This window comes from Sardina pilchardus, chromosome 21, assembly GCF_963854185.1.
Source record: "Sardina pilchardus chromosome 21, fSarPil1.1, whole genome shotgun sequence".
Lineage (NCBI taxonomy): Eukaryota > Metazoa > Chordata > Actinopteri > Clupeiformes > Clupeidae > Sardina > Sardina pilchardus.
In genome coordinates, this window is record NC_085014.1 from 17,710,878 (window position 1) to 17,731,877 (window position 21,000).

The 21,000-nt window shown below is 46.7% G+C and overlaps 1 protein-coding gene across 4 annotated transcripts in view; it reads right to left on the bottom strand.

Moving 5' to 3' along the window:
* Window positions 1-165: 165 nt before the first annotated feature.
* The window catches only part of LOC134068710 (storkhead-box protein 2-like), a 53,965-nt gene continuing 33,130 nt past the window's right edge, over window positions 166-21,000 (bottom strand). For 2 of the 4 annotated variants that reach the window (XM_062524434.1, XM_062524435.1), the window contains exons 2-4: window positions 13,352-13,504; window positions 5,846-8,390; window positions 166-2,515 (exon numbers count right to left, since the gene is read on the bottom strand). In XM_062524434.1, coding sequence (XP_062380418.1) covers window positions 2,335-2,515; window positions 5,846-8,390; window positions 13,352-13,504 — 2,879 coding nt within the window. In that variant the 3' untranslated portion in view covers window positions 166-2,334. Of the gene's footprint in view, window positions 2,516-4,249; window positions 8,391-13,342; window positions 13,505-21,000 lie in introns of those variants that run through there. The other 2 variants (XM_062524436.1, XM_062524438.1) reach the window with 2 other exon arrangements.

Here is a 21,000-nt window from a genome sequence, read left to right on the forward strand (position 1 = left end):
ATAAGAATGCAGAGGTGGAAGTCCCAATGTCAATGCAGAATGTTAGGCCTAATATAATAAAATATCCAAACATAAACAAGTAAATGCTTCGTTGAGCCACAGTCTTAAGGTGTAACCAAACATGTTATTTTTATTGATTTAAAAAGTAACACGAGACCCCTGAGGGTAGATCATACTGTTTACACTATTACAGTAAACACCAAAACTACACAGATAGGGACTTGAATATTATAGACATTACAAAAATCCCTCTTTTACTTTAATATACTAACCATGACAGAGAAACATCATGACACCATGTTTGCTGAGCAGTATTAGAAATCCGTAACGTTAAGGGAAGACGTTCCATGGACAATCTGTAGGCTATTTCATATGAAACATTTTCATTAAAAACAGGACATCCTTCTTGGATGGATTTGTATGTTTACCAGAGGCCAGGTTGTTTAGTGCAAATGTGTTACAAGGCATTCCTGGCAACAAAACAATTTTATTTGAAGGAGTCACTATAAATGCAGTGAATATAGTGGACTGTAGTGAACAAACAGTTGAAAGCTATATTTGCACTCCTAAAATTTAAGTTTTATGGCAGGAAAATACACAGCGGACAGAAATATTGTTGCAAATGGGAATTTGTCCATTCTTAATATATGTTTAAAAATGTGTTTTATTTTTATTTTATCTTTTTTAAAGAAATATCCATCCAAGAAGAACTGGGCATGGATCCCTATGCAAGTAGAGAGTTGAAGTGTTCAACCCTAACATGACCATTAAAGGGTGCCATACCTTGGTCTGATAGTTCACCACTAGATCACTACGACTGTGAGGATTAGAACAGGAAACAATAGCACTTGACATGACTAGTGAGCTGTTTTCTTTTTTTTAAATAAAGGTCCATTTGTGAATCAGTCACATTCAGAGGATACAGGCTGACAAGTGAATTCGTTTGACCGGGAAAAACCAACACTCTTGGCTTTCTCTTTGCCATCGTACACAGCGAGGAGGTAGACTTGTGTGCAATAATCAGTGTAGGTCCGTCGTGTAGTTCAGCAAGGTATCTGAGATCAGATCCAAACATGCAAATTCAAATGTCAAATTAAAAAAGGAACAAGTATCAGGATTAAGCTGGGTTTAGTTTGGAGAGAGTAAGGTGTTTAATGAATTTAGCACCAGGAGGGCGTTGTATCAAAACATTTCAAGTCTGTTTACTTGGTCTGATGAGGTAAATACTTGGTGCACTTAATAGTCAAGAAAATTCTCCATGCTTTTAAATGAGATGGTCTATCCACATGATGCTGTTCAAAAAGGCATCACAGCCTATGGAGAAGGACCTCTGATCGAGTACAGACCTTTACCTCTGTTTGAAAGTGAATCATTCAAGTGAATCGACTTATTTTCTTTGTAAATGTGGAATGAATCTGGTTCTGGTGACAGGAGGGAACAAAACGGACAATATACACAAGGTGATTCAAAAAACAATAATGACCGTTCCCGAGAAATGATTATCGATTTAGAGACACAAAATACCTTGTGTTAAATGCATTTGGGCCTTTAAGTCACCATGGGACTTGATGAAATATATTTACATACAGCTACTGAGACGTGTGGGATGTGTCTACAAAATAAATAAATAAAAATGTAAACATACTGTAAGTCCTCAGAAAAGAGTTTATCCACATAGACCACAGCAGCAGTACTGTTCTCAGCAATACAGCCTGAACAATCGGTGTTTGAAGCAAAGGGCAAGTGAGCGACCCCAACGCATTTGTATGGCGACACATCAGACAGCAGGCAAGGGGAGAGAAACTTCCAGCATCTGTGGCGATGAGTGAGTTGGTTTTGTGGCTCTGCGCACCTGACAAAAAAACGTTTGTGACAAGTGTGCTGAAGTGTGACTACATCTGACCTGAGAGGATCATTTTCGGACTCAACCCATTGAAAGATGGAAAAAAAAAAAAAAAAAAGTGAGACTTGAGACGGTTTATGCCAAATACACTACAGAAAACGGTTCAAATAAACGTGGCTAAGTCAGTGAGGGTTTACCCGTAGATTACAATAGGCCGTGCACGGTGGCTCATACAGGGGTCTAAAGAAGTCAGATGATTTCCATACAAATGTTATGCTGTATTTCATTTTGAAATGTCAGTGTATACAATGTTACATGGCATTCAGAGCACCCACAAAAAAGCCATTTCTTAAACACTGGCTTTTGCTGGTATTTCGTTTTTTTTCTTAGACATGGGGCAGCTTGAGAGGTGTTGTTTTGGAGGGTGTTCATGTCTAATGGAGTCTCTCCCACCCAATTCCTACCCCTGTTTTTTTGGAGTTCAGTGAAATTTATACACTTGTGATGGATGCTTTTTGAGTCCTCTCAGTTCGAGTGTTGGGTGCGTCGGGTGGGTGTCGATAAGGGTAGGGTGGGGGGTTGCCGCTGGTGTGTCGAGGGCTCAAGGCGAGATTCTGTCGCCTGTTACTCTCCACGTTGCTGGACGTGTTGGAGGCCAGGCTCTCCCGCGTGCTACGGGACAGGAAAGAGAGAGAGAGAGAAACAAAGAGAGAAAGAGAAGGAATGAAACAGAAGAAAGAAGCAGGCTGGACAAGACTAGAAAAGATGATAGATTGCAAATGAGCTTCCTGTGTTTACAAAGCAGCGTCAACAGCAAATTACAGAGAGCGAGGCTGATTGCTCTCATATGGCTCTTGGGCAGCTCTGCTCCCTGGATGACAGGTCTGGGTTCAGGGGGGTCTCTGCATGCAAACTACAATTAGGACGCCGTCCAGGCTTGCCATACTGTACATTAGCGGACAGACTTCTGTGCAAGTAAAAAAGGAGGAAACTTGAAGGAAAGACAACATGAGAGGAAAGGAGAGGGACTACATGTTACTACAAGATTAAAACAAGGAGGGAGACACATGAGGTGTGAATGTCGTTGGAATTTTGATTCTATACAAATATGAATAGCATTTCTTGTTGCTTGGACATATTTGAAGACTGCTATCATATTATACTAAACAGGTCTCACTGCTGTCTCTACCCAAACGCACCAGAAACCTACAGTTCTTTAACCCATATAGTGCAGTAATGAGAAAAAACAAAAACAAAGTTGCATGTCAATGTCAATGGCGGGTATATTGACCTGTTAGGAGTTTAAATCAGATCCAGGCCTGAGCCAATGTGATGCGTCATTCTCACAAAATCCCCAACCATTAAAACAGATGTGGGCTTGATTGTGTTCACTGCCATATGTGTTGTTGATTGAACTAATACGGTTCAGTGCTTTACTAATGTGCTCTTAGACGTTTCTGGAAAGGGGAATGATCGACAGAGCCGCCATCGATCATCGGTGATGGAGTAAGCCACCCATGAAAGAGTTAGGCAGGATCAGCAATTCTCAATCCAAACAGATGACAAGCTCTGATTTATCATAATTCACTTCAACATCACAGCCTGTCTGCACATCTTGTGAAATCATCTTCAGAAGTACCAAAGTGTAAACTTTTGATCAACTAGTATACTATATAAAATGGCACTAATCTGAAGCTTAGTGTCAGCTTCTTTGCATTATGGAGAGACTGAGAAAAACTGAAAAACAGGATAGTTACTGGTATGTGTATTTGGCCCATGTGACACTGAAAGGAGCAGACCACATTAAGTTGTCTGGAAAAGACCCAGGTAATCTCAAAGTTTTTTGGAAATTATTGTGACAGCCATATCACATGTGAAACACACTGTACATTCAAGTGCACATCTGGATATTCAGTTTAGTCATAGTCACTGTCGTTTGTTCGAGTCGAAAAGAAGAAAACACAATGTTAGCCAGACAATTTAAACTGGAGACACGGGTCTTAACGGTGACAGAGGTGCTGAAAGGCTGTGTTTAATGCAATTCTCTGAAATATTATAGCTAGTGATGTTTTCACATCTTGAGTGAAATCCCAACCAGACTCATTCAAATTGGCTAAGTGACAACTTTTGATCGACTGAGTCTGGGACAGCAAATCCTAGTAAACTGTGAGAAGCGTGATGGATTAATTGTGCCGATGACGTATGTTTTGCAGTTAACAGTAATCGTCTGTATGAGACAAACATGGGACAATGCAGAAAACAGGGAATGTGTGAACTGTTAGCGGCATATGAGAATCCCACCCAAATAAATGGTGAAATATCATCACGGTTTCGGCGTAATTAGATTTGTGGGGGAGAAGATTTGACTTCAATATGGGTGCAATTTTCAATCACGTCACGAGGAGTTTAATTTTAACAGAAAAATAAATAGCAAGGGGAGAATGGAAGGGAGGCTGGGGAAAAGCAATGAACTCAAGACAAAACAACACAGGGACCAACACAGACAAACATAAATACGAAGAAAACAAAACATACTTTAATTTGCAACTTAAAAAATACAGTTAAACACTTGCAAAAAAATGTAACGACAAACAGAACATATTTTTTCTTCTGAGGTTGTGAGAAGAACTGCTTGATACTGATCAAGTTAAAAAAAATGTATTGGCACTTGTTATGCAGGCTGTCTGTGTGTGTGCAGACATTCACTCCCAGCTGTAGTTAATTCAACCTGAGAGAGAAACGAGAGACTAGACGGCCCAGTGCTTTGAATCATCTGACCTACAATACCACTTCCTCTTAACATGTTCCTATTATGTAAACAGAGATGCTAAACCCAAACACACTGAAGGGTCAGTTCCAATTTAAATTGGTTAACTCATAAGCTAAAAAAAATAAGTGTCTTGATAGCCTTAGGCTGAAGACATGCTGGACAACATTTTGGTTCAGACCATCTAAAACATGTACCAAATTCTGACAAACCTACAGAATTGGGATGAGCCTTCACAGTTAGTGACTTCAGATGAAGAGTTATTGCTATTATTTGTAAAAGGCATTCAGTCGATGCTTTCTCAGCAATACTGTCCATCAAAACAATTTTTTGGGGGGTGTTGCCCAGTATGTCACTAGCCTCTTGGGAACACAGCTGGGAGGGATAAGGGAGGATCACAGACAGACGATGGATGGGGTCTCCATCACAGACAACTTGGGGGCATCAGGGAGGTGGGGGTGAGGGTGGAGGGGTGAGGGTGAAGGGGTGAGGGTGGAGGAGGGAGACGTAGCTCAGGTGGCATGGTGTGGAATGAGCACCAATATTAAACACTGAACCTGCTGGCCAATGAAGGCAGTACAGGTTATAGAGTCCTTTAGCCCTTTTAGTGGAGGACTGCAAACGGTCATCTTACAGTAGAGCACAATGGCAACACAGCTTTTCAATCTGAACTTTGTAAACGGAGAGAGAGAAACAAATGTAATAGCTAAAGTTGTGGATTGTTATCCATATGTTTTACACCACACCATGCAACTCTGAGACAGGTCATAGCATAAACAAAAGCATAAGGGTACAGACATGAGTGACTGCAACAACAACAAAAAAAAACTCACACACATACGCAACAAACAAAACCAAATATAAACAAAAAGAGACTTTGTAAACAAATGTTCAAATTCAAAAAACAAAAACAGGTAGTGGTTCACTTAAAAAAAACGATCATGGTTGGTTTTAAACAACATCATGATGTCTGAAAAAGGACAACCGATATTTAAAAAGTCTTATTTTTCCTAACAGGCCTTTATCACCAATAAAATACATGGGTCATATTCCACATGAATTCTGCAGAATTCTATGTCATAGGCAAAGTCTTGGGTTGAGCAAATACAGCATCACACCTCATACTTACACATTTGTATATTCACAGAATAAAAAACAAAACCTCTACCCTGCCTTTAGTGTGTAGCGCACAACGTTATAACAGGCCCGTCCTTCTAGAGTGGACTGCGTCTTACCGTGGTGAGTTAAATCCACTGTCCACAGTCACACTGCTGCTGTCCATGCTGTCGAGCCGCGTGGAGTGCGCCGACTTCTGGCTGCTGCCGTTGTCGCTCTCCTTGGGGCCCGGGAAGGTGAGGTTCTTCTCGAACTTGCGCTGGAGGTCGCGCTCGCGCTCCCTCTCCAGGAGCCACTGCATGGTGCCGCCCCCCTCGTGCGCCTTCTCCTCGCGCGCCGCCTTGCGCGACGTCTCCTCCGAGTCGTCGTCCGACACGTTGTAGTAGTCGAAGGTGTTGTTGGCGCCGGGGTCCGCACACGCCGCTTGCTGCTGCTGCTGCTGCTGTTGCTGCTGCTGCTGCTGCTGCTCCCCCCGACCTGGCGAGGGAGGCACGGAGCGGGGCTTCTCAAACCGCTCCTGCCCGTCACCGGGGGCGACGTCCGGGGCCTTGGTGTGTGTCGTGGCGTTCGTGCAAAGCGTGCCGAGCTCCGGGTACCCACTGTCCACGAAGTCGGGGGGTTTGAGCAGCATGTCCTGGTTGAAGACGTCCACCATTTTGTCCGCCTTGCTCGAGTCGGAAGGGGGCTGGTGCGAATATCTGCCATTTGGCAAGGGTTCGAGTGTCTGACTAGGCACCTGTAGGGACTTGGGGCCCCCCTGTCCCTTTGCAGTGTCGTCTTTATAATCCACAGGATGGTGGGAGGTGAGGAGGGGGGTCTGTCGTTCAGAGTGCATGCCCATTCGCAGGGCGTCCATTGCAAAGTCGTGTGGGGAAGGTCCGCAGGACAGGACCCCTTCGCTCAGCGCATTGCACTGGTCGTAGTTCTCGTCGGCGCCAGATGGCTTCGGGGAACCGGTTTTCAGGTCTGTGGCGTAGACCGGCAAACTGTCTCTGCTCTTGCTCTTTTGCATGGGCTGGCAAAAGCCGGCGCTCTCCAGCGCAGCCCTGCCCATGTCAGGCACAAAAACGTCCGGACTCAAATTAGCAGCGGAGAGCAGGCCCCGGGAGAAGTGGGCGACCTGGGCCGAGGCCCGCAGAGTCCCGTCGTCGGTGTAGTACCGGCTCCCGTCTTCGGGGCTGCACTCAAAATCCTCCGGCATGTCCAGAAAGGGGCCCCCCAGCGGGCCTTTGGAGTTGTCCATGGAGCGGGACCTCTCTTTGGCCTTCTCCGAGCGCTCGTTGCGCGACTTCCTCTCCTGCGTGTGGCTGTGGCTGCGGTGGACCTTGGAGTGGTGGTTGGAGGCGGCCCTGGACGGCTCGGGGAAGGGCACCTCCGTCCGGCGCTTGGCCAGCTCGCCCGACACGTCCCACTCGGGCGCCGTGGTGAAGTGCGACTCCACGATGTTGGGGTTGCTGTGCACCATGTGCTTGCCGCGGTTGCGCTCCATGGAGTACATGGCCTCGCGCGGCGAGCGCACCAGCGAGGAGCTGTAGAAGCGGTAGTCCCGGTAGTCCCGGTACTCCCGCTGCTCCCCGCCCGCCGCCAGGTCCAGGTTGGAGCCCTCGGACGGGTTGCCCCGGGACACCCGCGTCTTGCTGTGGGAGCGCGAGGCCTTGCCCTGCTGCTGCTGCTGCTGCTGCTGCTGCTGCTGCAGCGCCTTGCGGTGGCTGCGGCTGCGCTTGCTGCGGCCGCTCTGCTGCGCCGAGGAGCTGGCCTTGCTGCGCTGGGCCTTCTCCTCCTCCAGCCTCTTCATCACGGCCGTGTGCCTGGCCAGGTTCTCCACCGTCAGGTCCGGGTTGATCCGCCGGATGATCTCCATCTCCACGTCGCGCGGCACCGTGGTGGGCGTCTCCTCGTCGCGCAGCGGCCACTCCTCGGGCGGGAACTGCGCCGAGAAGGTGGCCAGCTGCTTGGTCTTGTCCTTCTTGAAGCTGAGGCGGAAGAGCTTGAGGCCGAACTTCTTGGACTGCTTCTCGCTCCCGCCGCCGCCGCAGCCGGTGCTGCTGCTGCCGCTGTCCTTGTGTTTGCCCAGGGTGTCGTTCTTGAACGGAAAGCTGAGGGTGCTCTTGCTCTTCTCGGTGGCGGCGGGCGGAGCCTGGTGGTGTTGCTGCGTCGGGGGCGACGGGTGGAGGTCCCGGTGCTCCTTCGCCGCCCTCCTTTGCAAGGTGGAGGACGAGTGGTGCTGCTGCTGCTGGTGGTGGTGGTGGACGGGAGCCTCCTCCCGGTAGCCGACGAGGTACGACGGCTCGCCGTGGCTCTTGTGGTGGGAGCGCTCCCTCACGCACCCCGAGGAGGACGGCGTCATGGTGCCCGAGTACGGGGACGTGCACTGCTGCGGCGACTGCAGCGGCTGCAACGGCTGAGGCTGCTGCTGCTGATGCTGCTGCTGCTGCTGCTGGTGCAGCTGGTGCTGATGCTGCTGCAGCTGCTGCTGCTGCAGGTGCTCAGGTATCCGCTCGTCCAGGTGGTACCACTTGCTGCTGCTGCGGATGAGGGACGGCGTGATGAAGTACGTCTGCGGCGTCACGATGAAGTAGCCCTCGGGACTGGGGTAGATCTTGCGCTCGCGCACCAACACGTTCAGCGTGTGCCGCAGGATCTCCGGGCTAGGCGTGGGCACACCTGCGGACGACACGACACGACACAGAACGGGATTAGGTGATTGGTGAGCTCAGCGGTCGGATTTACAAGACACAAGTCATATCTTTTTGGATGAAAGGGCTTAAAGCCATTAAATCCGTTTAACAAACCACTTCACAGAAATGGTGTCACCATCTACATATTTTACAATTTACTACAATTTAACAATTAATGAATCATGTTATTTGAGCTTTCTTTTATTTAGGTATACATTGAAAATGGAAAATGGAAAACCATTCAAAGGGGAAAAAAATGATTTGGGGAAAAACAACACACAATCCTCCAATGTGGATAAGATTCACAGTGTAACCGATATCATTAGTCATCAATTATTTATATATGGATTCCACTGCTGGTCTCTGGGGCATGGGAATATCTTTGACGCAGGGCTTAAAAACCGGCTCCCAACCTAAGCCGCTATTGGCCTACGCCAGAGTGCACTGTCACTCCGCTGCATATAAAGTAGTATTTCTCCCTGTTTCATCATGGTGCCCTTTCCGCCGGTCCCATGTGATGCAACCCCCCCTCTGACTGCGACTACACACACTGCAGCAACAACAAAAAAAAAGAGAAAAGCCTCCTGCCATCCGGTAAAGCCCCATTAAGTTCCTGCCTGCAATATCAGGAGGCTGATTAAAAGCGCCAAGCGTGGCACCTCAGTGTGTTTTCTCTCTGTCTCTTACTCTCTCTCTCTCTCTCTATCTATCTCTTCCTCTCATCAGAGCTACACCACCACACTAGTGTCACAGAGCCAGCAAGTCAGAGAGACGCGAAATGATTAGTGTCCCACGCGCAGATTGTGTGTGTGCGTGCGAGGGAAGCGGGATCGGAGAGGGATTTTCCAGGGTTAATATATTTGTTGTGCTCTAATCTTTGCGTGAGATCTGCATAACCTCGACCTATAGAGAGTAATAAAGCCGGATTGATTGCAAATATATGCTCTCCTGAAAACACACTCGAACACACACACATACGTACACCACACTCACACCCACACAGACACATCCCTTACACACACGCACGTAGACAAAAGATCAAAACCGGCAGGCTCCCGCTCTGTATAGTAGATAGCTTGAACTTGTTGGGGGGTTGCCTAGCATTACATCATGCCACTCTCTGTCAGCCTGGTAGAGTACTACGGCTTCTCTTCCTCCTTCAGGAATTTAAAATGGAGAAATATTTCCAGAAAGGAGCGGACTCTGAAATGGACTCAGCCCTAGTCAGGCACCGAGCCTGCCAATTGGGGGGATGAGTGTGTGTGTGTGTGTGTGTGTGTGTGTGTGGGGAGGGGGGAGGGGTTAGAATCGTGACCAGGTTCAGAGCAAGCAAGATGTCCTTCTCTATACTGATCTCATCCTACTATTCTATTTTTGAATGTACAGGCCTTTCCACCATGTTATGTTTCCACAGTTATTACAAATACATTTTTTTTACTATCAGAATGAGGATCTAGTTCTTGTCTGACAAGTGGACATGATTGCGAATACGTTCTAATTGAATATAATGCCATATGTTTCATATTTCACAGAAAAATTCAGAAAAAAACAATTCAGAAGGTGTTGCTACATTTGAGTAGTTGTAGTAGGCTAGTATGCCTCTGTTTAATTCTTGGAGTGTTCATTGAGGGAAGTCCTCATTTACAATTGCCACATTTAGGCTATATGGACAGTTTTGTCATTCCAATTGAAAAACGTGTGCTATTCTGTTTACATGGACCGCATACATGGCTGTTCAATCTGAATAGGAATGGACTGCACCACCTTTCATTCTGATTAAAATTCTGATCGGATGAAGAATTTTTATTCCAATTGAGGAGTTTATGAGAAACTATATTCTTATTAAGCCACTATTACGTTTGTAATCAGATTAAAAATGTCCAGTAAATGTGTCTAATGAAGCTGAGATCACATTGCCACAGATTAAGCTATACCACAAAGTAGAGGAATATGAAGGTAAATTAGAATAATAAATAAATATAAAATAAAAGACATAACTAGATGAGTGTTAGCTTCAAGTGCATTCGTCAGCAGTAACTAATATAAATAGTTTATGTTAAAAAAATGTTATCAATTTTGTTGGTTCCTCTCAAAAGCATCAGCAGGGAAGTTGGCCTCTCATCATTTCTCACGCGAAAAGTATGCTGTGATGAAGACACACAAACAGATTTAGATTCAGACCCCATTCAGTTTCTACAAGATCGGACACGGATTAGCCGTTTAACCCCACAACACCACTACTGAAGAAGTCATCGTTTTCAGCTGTCCCATGACAGACCCATGACTGACTTCAACAAGTTCATTATTTTCCCCCGGGGACTGGGTGTGTAGTGTAGGTTGTTAGGGTGTGTGTGTGAGGACGGGTGGGGTTGGGGGATCATCCTCATCCTAATCTGACAGACGGACTGGCCTTGACCCCTCAGAGGATGAGTCAGAGACAGCATACTCCTCCATGCAGCGTGGTCAGTCATCCAATTAAGACATGGACTGAGCTCAAAACTTATAAGATGGTGTTAGCTGCCTGTCGGCTAATGACTGTGCTTGCTATAGGATGCCACTGCTACTTGACTCTACAGGACAACTTAGCGAATAAACATATTGTCTAGACATGCAATGTGAAACCTGAGAGAGTTTTGTTTTGGGAAAAAAAAAAAATCCGAAAAAGTGGAATGTCAGACGTCAGAAAATAATATATTCACGAGAGATGTACAGACGGCAGAGATTAGCAGTAGAGTGCTAACAGAAGAGGGTCTCTGTGTTATGGTTACATAGCTAGCCTGCAGTCCTGTGCAAGGATTCAGTTTGGCTGATTAAATTAGCTTGATGTGTGTCACATGTTTTGGAGGGATGCACATACCTGCGTGCCATATAGGCCTGAAACAGCTCAAACCAGTTTTACTTTATTACATCTAAACAGGCTGGGGTCTTGTTATATTTAGAAATGTCGACCCTTGGAAAAGAGGCAGGTCTAAAAAAGCCATGGCTGAGATTGCTCCCATTGAGCAATCTCAGCCACTAAGAGCATCGCCACTAAATATGAATGGTTCATAACAGTATTAATTCAATGTAACACTAAAATGTAACATTGTTGCTGCACACCAGAAGTACAGCTGCAGATGCAGTATGAATAGTTTTAGGGGACATACAATGCCAAAAGATACACCGAGATCTCATGAATTACTCTCTAAGTTCCTGTAAGCCTGTCCTCGCAGTGCTAATACCTTAATTGTGCAGTAACTCAAGTCTGCTAAAGGAATTCATGTGATCGTGAAGGTAAATCAATAATCTATATATCACTGCCACAGTTGAGCTCTCAATAGTGCCACATAAAGGTGGACCCTCAGTGTGTGGAGGCATGAGTGTGACCTGCTTTCATATTTTCCATGCGTGTGGGAGATCAAAACAGCATGTGGTGGTGGGGGGGGGCTGAGAGGCGATACCTGGGGACAAACATGAATTCCACTCATTTTAAGCACCACCTTGAGCGAGGTTGAAAACCTTCCTGCCTGCCGTAAATTGTTCTGAGATACTCGTTATTCACCGTTAAAACGCACCTCATACTTGAGATGCATATTTCACTGAGGTCTGTAATGACCACATCTGGAGAAAATCACTCCGACACCAGGCTGACCAAGGGCCTGCAGCTCATGGCGAACCTGCACTCTTCCAGTTACTCTCGGCAAGGGATTCATTCATTCTTAGGTTCAGGCATTAATCTAGCATCTGGTAGAAAATCCCAGGGCAGATTTGCTCTCCTGATTACGTTGTTTCCTCTCACTTGATGCAATTTCTCCTCTCTTATGCTCGTTTCAGTCTTTTGGTATGAAAGAGGAAGAAAAAAAAAATGGCTTCAGGCAGAATACAAAAATCTCCTGAATGGATGCTGAAAAGATTTAGATAACTATGGAAATCACTGTGATGATGTCACACCAGTACGATGGCAGACACACACACACACAAAGCATCTGATCAGCTTTCCATACAGCATGCCTAAAGAATGGTACTATCTGTTAGGGTATTTGTTTGTCAGCACTAAAACATCTTGCCAAACCACGTCCCATTGGAGGGACCAGGCCCATGCTGACACTAAACCCGTCCAGGTACCTGTCTGTTATTCTTGTGTTTCATCCCCTGCAAATCTGGGACCTTCCCCCACAAACCACTTTTCCAGTCCGGTTAGGGAATTTAACATTGAGCCAACACTATGCTCTAGCAATCACATGCAAGGACACAGCCCAAGTTAGCAAAGTTGACTTTAAAGCAAACTACCACTCGCACTACATGAATACAAATATATATGTTTACGAACAGTATAAATATCTGGGAAAGGTGGACGGTTGAGAGTGGAATAGTCCCACATGGCCCACATAACATCTCTCATTTTATATAACTGTAAAGTATCACAACCAGTTGTACAGCACCATACAGTGAGCACAGGGGTTGATGCCAGTGGCTGAAATCATAATCCACTAATTCTATCCCTAATGTACATTTAATAAACCGCTAGGGTCTCTCGCTTACTCTCTGCCGTGTACACTTGCAACGATGTGCGTGCGTGTGAGAGATCATCTCTTAGATGACAGCATCGGTCACGTAAACAAAAGATCAACAAAAGATGTCAGACGGTCACAGAGTAAAACACCTGAGAGAAGGGAAATAGGACATCATCAAAGACGTCAGACAAAGAAAAGGACACACTGTGAAATGTTATATCAAGAAACACCTGAATGGCACATTGTGAAACATACATGAACAAGTGAAAAAGGACAATGCGAAACAAACCAGAAACATACCATGGGGTACACATATACTGAATAAACAAACCATGATGACACATGGAGTATAATAAAAGGGGAACATACAGTATACTGAATGCATCATAAACAAACAATGATGATGATGACACATAGAGTATTAGGTAATAAAAGGGGGACAGACCAGCGTTACCTGGGAAGCATGCCGCCAGATGCTCGACAAGGCTCTCCTGCGTGACAGGTGTGCGGGCGGCGTTCATGGCCGAGATGGCCAGGCACAGGATCTCCCCCAGCGGGATGAACTGGGACTGGCTGATGGGCGACATGCTGATGGGAGACACATCACCTGCAGAGGGGCACAGAGGAACAGGGCAGCGAGTTAGAGAGGGAGAGAGAGACTGTGTGTGAGTGTGTGAGAGAGAGAGAGAGAGAGAGAGACTGTGGATGAGTGTGCGAGAGAGAGAGACAGAGTGTGTGTGAGTGTGCGAGAGAGAGAGAGAGAGTGTGTGTGTGTGTGTGTCTGTGTGTGTTCCTGGAGCTGCTGGGTAGAGAGACCTCTGTTTGGTGAACTGGCTGAGGAGCAGCAGTGAATTTTGTGTGGTTACAAATAATGTCTTTAAAAGTATTTCTTGATAATGAAAAAAGAACAAATCGACCCCCCCAAAAAAGACCCTCACACAAACAGATGGATTGGACAACATGTCTCCAAGTGACTTTGCACCAATTACACATTTTGTCTTATAGCCCTCCACTTTTTAAGCGCATTTCGCGTGCGCTAAACTATGTGAAGTTGGACCGCTACTGTGGAATACTACTGATATTTAAAAAGCAACTGTACACAACAGAATCAATCACAAGAACAACACATCGGCCTGGAATGGACGCTTTGCCTCCCGAGTGAAAAAGGCAACATTGTGACACCTCAAGAGGTTTGGAATGTTAGCTGTACTTGTGAACTTGCGAGGGGTTTAGCTCTGTCCCACGATTAATGTGTGCGGTAACACAAAGTTAGTATGAAAAGAACGAATTACCTTCATATCGCATTCAATATTTCCCTCGTAAAAATATCAGACTTGGAAACTTCGCATGTCTGGACTTTTTCCCCCCAAGAGAATCTGTTTGCAACAGATTTATAACATTGATGTGACAGAACCGATTACAAAAAGGCAGCAAATTGAGATTAACCATGTGTGTTTACTGAATCAATTGATGGATGTACTTGTAGTAAATCACTGAAAAGACTTGGGAAAACATTTCTTTGTCTGCTGCTCGCCAGAAGTTGAACTGGCAGAACCTCCAGCTGCTTCACAGCTGTTGAAGTCTAATATAGTGCCTGATCATTTGATAACTAATTGATGGGTTGACAGATGCATTACATGAAACATATCACATACTTTGCAAATAATTTCCTGAATCGGAAGATAATTTCTGCTAATTGTTCATTTAAGTCAAAATGTTTCATATACAACAATCATTTTGTGCGGTGAAAGCAAGCTGACTTTTGCATTAGGGATTCTGACTTTGTGTGATTGCCTCTCTGGAACTCTTACAACCACAACAACCAAAACCAAGAGCTCAGATCACACTTGGCTGACGCACAGCCCGACGGTGGAGTGAGAGTAAAACTGGGGCTCCCTTCCCTTCCACAGCCACGATCGTGACCACCGCCCGTATCGGCACGAGACCCGTTCCCACGCCAACCAAACAGGCCACCTATCCCCTGTCACCTGGAGGGCGATCACTAGCAGGTGGGGAGGTGTGTGTGTGTGTGTGGAGGTTTGTGGGGGGGGGGGGGGGGTTTCAGGAGACACTCTGGTGCCTGGTCTAAGCAGCTCAGCACAGGGCTGGCAAAAGGCTGGGGTAAGCAAGGGCCAGCGCTCGGCTTGGCTCGCGGACGAAAAACACACACATGGTTACCTGGCACCGGGAGCAGGAAGTAAGCTGATTACCCTCACTTGTCCATGTGAAAGACAGGACACCCTACACTTGCACCGATGTGATGAAACTCCTGAGCTCCAGCTTGTAAGACGGTAGAGTTGTCTATCGCTATTAGTCCGCCCCAGAGAGATGGCGGCGGCACCGCTGCAGAGTTCTGAGTGACCGTGCATGCAGGGCTACGTCTGATGCTTTAACTGGGCTCCAACTGATGAAGGCCTGAAGAAGACCCCGGTGGGTCGAAACGCTGCGTGTTTTAAATAAACCTTGTCGGTTTGGAGTCTCCAGTGGAGGAGACATCTACTTTCTTTATCACTGTTCCATTATCGTGCCCTGCACCTGGCCCCAGTGAGGTGGGGATGAGCATGCACCTACTTGACCTTAACTGGGCTCAACGCCATAGGTACATATGCATCACAATAAACCGGGTGGAAGACAAGACAAGTCGGTCAAGAGTGGGTTCTAGTCAGCAGAACGGGTTAAGTGGCCTTCAGGCTACTGCTACAGATTCAAGAACACACTTAGTTGCAGCAACAGTTGGGGCCCATGATTGAAGAAGATAATGCTGGCTCGTCTTGACAACCAAGAAACTGTTTTGTGAGCAAACACTGTTATCAGCCCCAACTGAAACATGACAGCAAGCTATTGAAACAAGCAAAATGATTTAAGCTTTGTTTAAGAATATGGGTAAAGCATTTGACGGCTGTTTCATTCCACAGACTTCATACACTTAAGAACAGTAACGATAGTAGCAGCTTAACTTTATCTGACAACTTACAACTCTCATAACTACTCCTAACTAAGTATCCTGTGAGATCCCAGTCTACGCTGAAAACTTGAGAAGAACTAATTTATCACCTATGTGCCATTTAAAATCCGCAATTATTCACAGATACAGCCATACCCCATGTATAATCCTCTGAACTACGAAGTTGAATCCTGGCCGACAGACGATGTGTATCACCTTTCACATGGCTAGAAATGGCACTTTCTCAGGTATCAGCTGAAGTCCAATGCCATTCTAAATATTTTTAGATGTACAATATTCCTTTTTTTCGTTCCACAGAAAATCAACTAAGTCCTCCACGGAACAGCTGTTTCACACTGCAGCAGTGAGGACATTGATATGGGTGGTTCTCCAGGCCTAATTTGCAGACCTTTGATCTGTGTGACAGTTCAACAGCTCCGGGCTGAATGAATGGGCTGATAGGAATCAAACTGTAGCACGTCAGGGCCTCTTCTGAATCACAATGGCACGGGAGAAAGCTGAGGACTAATCTGAAGCAGTAAAAACACTCTCTATCTCTGTTGGCTCCGACGCAGGCTCTCAGCTCAGTCATTGTTTTGGTGGAAAAGAATCCACCTACTGACCTACCAAGATGACACATTTCTAAACAAAAAATAAGCTCATTTTGTTGGTTTCACATAATATTGTAGAATTCTACAAGGATAGGAGACTTTGGAGACAAATATAGGGAAAACTATTGTGTATTCATACTATTTATATAACTCTAATCTATATATTAGAAACTCACATTTTTACATGTGGTAGAAAGACAAAACAACAATGCAAAGGTGGCACAACAACTGACATCTTTCATTCTTACCCTTAAACATCTCCACACCACAACAAGGTCATTCATACCTTCCCCATGCACAGAGAGGTGCAATCAAAGTGAACAAAAGCCGATATCAAAACGTGACTTATCCTATCCCGATGGCTACAGTGATAGCAGAGAGAGGTTGGCCGAGGAAGTGACCTCATTCATTCAGACGTGTCAACAATACGCTCGGCGCAGAGGGGCCTGATAGAAAACATGTGATGTTACTCTGCGTGCCTCTCCCGGCCCCAGAGAAGTGAGCGAGCGAGCGAGAGGCCGGCACGGCAGACATTTTCAGACAGGTCTGGGGCTCTCTCTCTCTCTCTCTCAAACTCCAGTTGTCCGTCCCCCCCATCGACACAAATACACACACACACACTCACACACACACACACACACACACCAAGCCCTCCTGGTTTCACCCACCCCCCACTCCAGCATGGCCGACTGGGGTCCCTCAAGCACGACGCTGAGCACAGCTGCGGAGTGGTGGAGTGATAGTGGAGGAGGAGGAGGGGGGTCTTAAAGTGGCAAAACCTCTCTCTCTCTCACACACACACACACGCACACGCACACGCACACGCACACACACACACACCATCAAACCCTCCATTCTCATTCTTCCCCAGCCAACAACTGCACAAGCAATCCCAAGCCTTCCCCCCCCCAAAAAAGAAAATCTCACCACACGAGCAAGCTTTAAATTCCCATCCTCCACCCTCCCGTCCTCTCTCTCTCTCTCTCTCTCTCTCTCTCTCTCTCTCTCTCTCTCTCCCTTTTTATTTATCTCCTTGCGGAGCAGGCATGAGAGGAGGGGTCCTTCACCGGAGACGAGAGACGGTGGAGGTCAGGCCATGACGTGACGTGAGGAGGAGAGAGTCCGAGGGGACCTCTTCAAAACACCAAGCGTATGACGGAGGGGAGGGGGATGGAGGGTGGAGGGAGGGAGGGAGGGAGGGGAGGGGTAAAAACGTAGGTATCACGCTCCCTCAACGTACAAACGCTAACATCTTCCTCTTCCGAAAGGCTCTCTCTGCTGCTGTCCGGTGACGGCGCATAAACGTTAGCGTTGTGGGATGGGAAATAGGGGAAGGGAATGTGTGTCTGTGTGTGCGTTGGGAAGAGGGTGGAGGGGGGTGGGGGGGGGGGGGGAGGGTTACGGTAGAAGCATGAGAGGAAAATTCTGCGCCTGACGATTCAGCGGTAGACGATTCCCCCTCATAGCCAGCCGCTCTTTGTCCGTGCACCTCCTGCTCAACCCCACCCCCTTCTATTGTGATTCACTCCAGCCCTGCTACGTAACACAACCTAATTAATGCACACACACACACACACACACACACACACAAATACGCGACCGAGACAAGGGGGGGGGGGAGAAGAGCGAGGCGCTCGCTAGAGCCGGGGGAAGAAAAAAAAATGAAACGAAGGATAGATATTCAGTACCTTGGCTTTTTTTTTTATTTCCCCTCTCCTGCTTCTGGGTTGCTCCGTAATCCAAGTGCGATTCAAAGGCAGCTCTTTTGGCTGCTGTCTTCAGACAAATGAGCATTCACTCCAGGGTCTTACCCAGAATGCTCCTCTCCACACAAAGACAAGGGAGGTGTGACCAATCACATTGTGGCTCGGCTGTGCTCTGTTTGCCGTGCTGCTCCCTCCCCTTCTCTCCCAGTGAGTGCCCACTGACACACAAGCTAGTGGGCGGGCACCCCTCCCCCCCCTCCCCTCCCTCCCCCCACCCCCAGAACACGTCGCCATGGCAACGCTTCCCAGCAGTTGCCCGACGCTTTGCTGCCTAGAGAGGCTCCCATTAATTTCCCCTCCGTGGCTCTTTCTCTCACCCTCTCTCTCTCTCTCTCTCTCTCTCTCTCGCCCAGTCTCTTCTGCTCTTGCACTCCCCTTGTGATTGAACCAGCTAATTAAAAATTAAGGGGCCAGTGCAGCATGGCCGACTCAGGGCCACTGTGCTCTGTGGTGTGTCAAAAAGCAGGTGAGACTCACGCTGGTCTCTCTCTCTCTCTCTCTCTCTCTCTCTCTCTCTCTCTCTGGCCTGGCAGGAGAGGTGGGGGGAAGGTGAATGTCTTTTGTTATCCAATTAGGAACAGACTCAACCACCAGTGGCTATTTAAGGAAAGGGAGAAGACTTATTTGCCATTATTTATCATTACACAACATCCTGTGACTTAAAATGGTGAAGCAACAAGGACTCACAATGATACTGTCATCTGTGAAACATCCCCCTGTGCTATGAGTAAACTTTTGAATGAAAAATGTGATAAATGACAGAAAAAAGTACTCACAATACCCCTGCACAGTAGGAAAAGGGTTTGAATGCAAGTATAAAGACCACAAAGGAGTAACAGGCTGAGCAACATGGACAGTTTACTTGGGCCAATGGCTGTGGCTTAACATTCAGAACCGGTGGGTCAAGTTGTTATTCAGTGGCAAACAAATGCAAATAAGGCGCCACTCTAGATTCAGGGAATGAATGCATGCTTGGGCCATGTTACAGGAGGACAGGGAGACCCACATGGAAAGCTGTTTGCTGGGGCTTGACGACTGCAGTTGCACATTCAGAACTGGCGGGTCAAGTTGTTAATTGTTGGTATCAGTGCTGGTAGTAGCTTCTGGCAAAATCTGTTAACGTGACAAGAGGGTGTGATGAGAGATAGGAGACAGTGTGAATTTGAGTGAGTGTGTGTGTGTGTGTGTGTGTGTGTAAGTAGCATGGGGGGAGGGGTAGTATGGCCTCCTCTCCTGGCCACAAAAGAAGGGATTAACACTGACAGCTAGAAAGTGACTTTAAACAAACTGCACTCCAACCAAACAAGAACAGGAGGCAACGTGCACAAACTGCCCCGGCAGCCCTCGATCCGCAGTGCCGTGGGGTTTGGGGTTGACACCAGTAGCCAGGGGAAGAGTGACAGGATCAGGCCTAAGCCAGCTGGCCCTGGGCGCTGGTGGGGAGGAGGAGGAGGTAAGGGCCTCGGGGAGCTCGGGAAGTTAACACTACTGTCTCACGGATACTAAAGCGCCGGACCTGTCTGTCAAACTCGAGTCTCGGGACTAATTGTATGCGTTTCGCCAAGCAAGCGCCAAGATGGCCTGAACTTCCTGCAATCTGAAACCGGAGACCAGGTGCTGCTCCTAGCAATGAATAGACAAGAGTGCCTTCTGCAAACCCAAGAGAAATTATGTCCTCACACAATACACAAAGTGTCCAACAATACTATAAATACAGTAATATAATGTTATTTAGATAATAAAAAATTATAATAAAAAATACTACATAACGTGTATATTATTATACAGAGACCGCACAGGTGCCTGTCAAAACCGAGCATTTCTCTTGCAAAAATGGCTGTCTGTGTATCTGGCGAGGACTTCAGCATTTTGTTTAACGGGACCCTAGAAATGTGACCCCATAAATCCCCCCTTTAGGACCAGCATGGAGTACAGTGCAGCACCTGGCGTCTATACACACAAAGTGGCCTCGTAATCCACACGCTACACCCTGACCGGTCCTAATCGGAACCATTCCTGATGAGCGCAGGGGAGTTTACACACTTAACTCTCTACTGGGGTTCCCATAAGGCAAGGGTTTCTGTAATAGGTTCAGCTACAGTATGTGCTCTGCTAATGTTTCATAAAACACACATTTTGAGGTACGAGGAAATGTCCATAAATGGGGGGGATATAACTTAACTAACCAACCTCCACCAACCCTGCAGCAAGATTCATCTTTGAATATAAAACGTATGCATATATTGCCAGCATGGCTGTGAGTGCTATGCAAATCAGTTGAAACTACATACCCACATACATGCCAGGATGGAAGTGCATATATTTATATTAAAATATGTGTGTAATGAAAAAAAAAATACAATTCAGTAAAATAAACTAGTTTGGCATGAGGATAAAAATGTTGATGAATATCTAGCAGAGAATTAGAAGAGCCAGGCATCTCTGAGGCTGCCTTCAGAGGCCTGTTGAGAAGTAGCTTCACCTGCTCAAACACTAGATGGTGGTAAGAAGCCAACAACAGCCGTGAACCAATAGGATGAAAGGAACATGACATCACTTGAAAGAGCCATGAACTGGCACTTAGCACGCGTCTTCGTGTGTGTGTGTGTGCGTGTGTGTGTGTGTGTGTGTGTGTGTGTGTGTGTGTGTGTGTGTGTGTATGTGTGTGTGTATGTGTGTGTGTGTGTGTGTGTGTGTGTGTGTGTGTGTGTGTGTGTATGTGTGTGTGTGTGTGTGTGTGTGTGTGTGTGTGTGTGTGTGTGTCCTCCACTGTAACCTAACC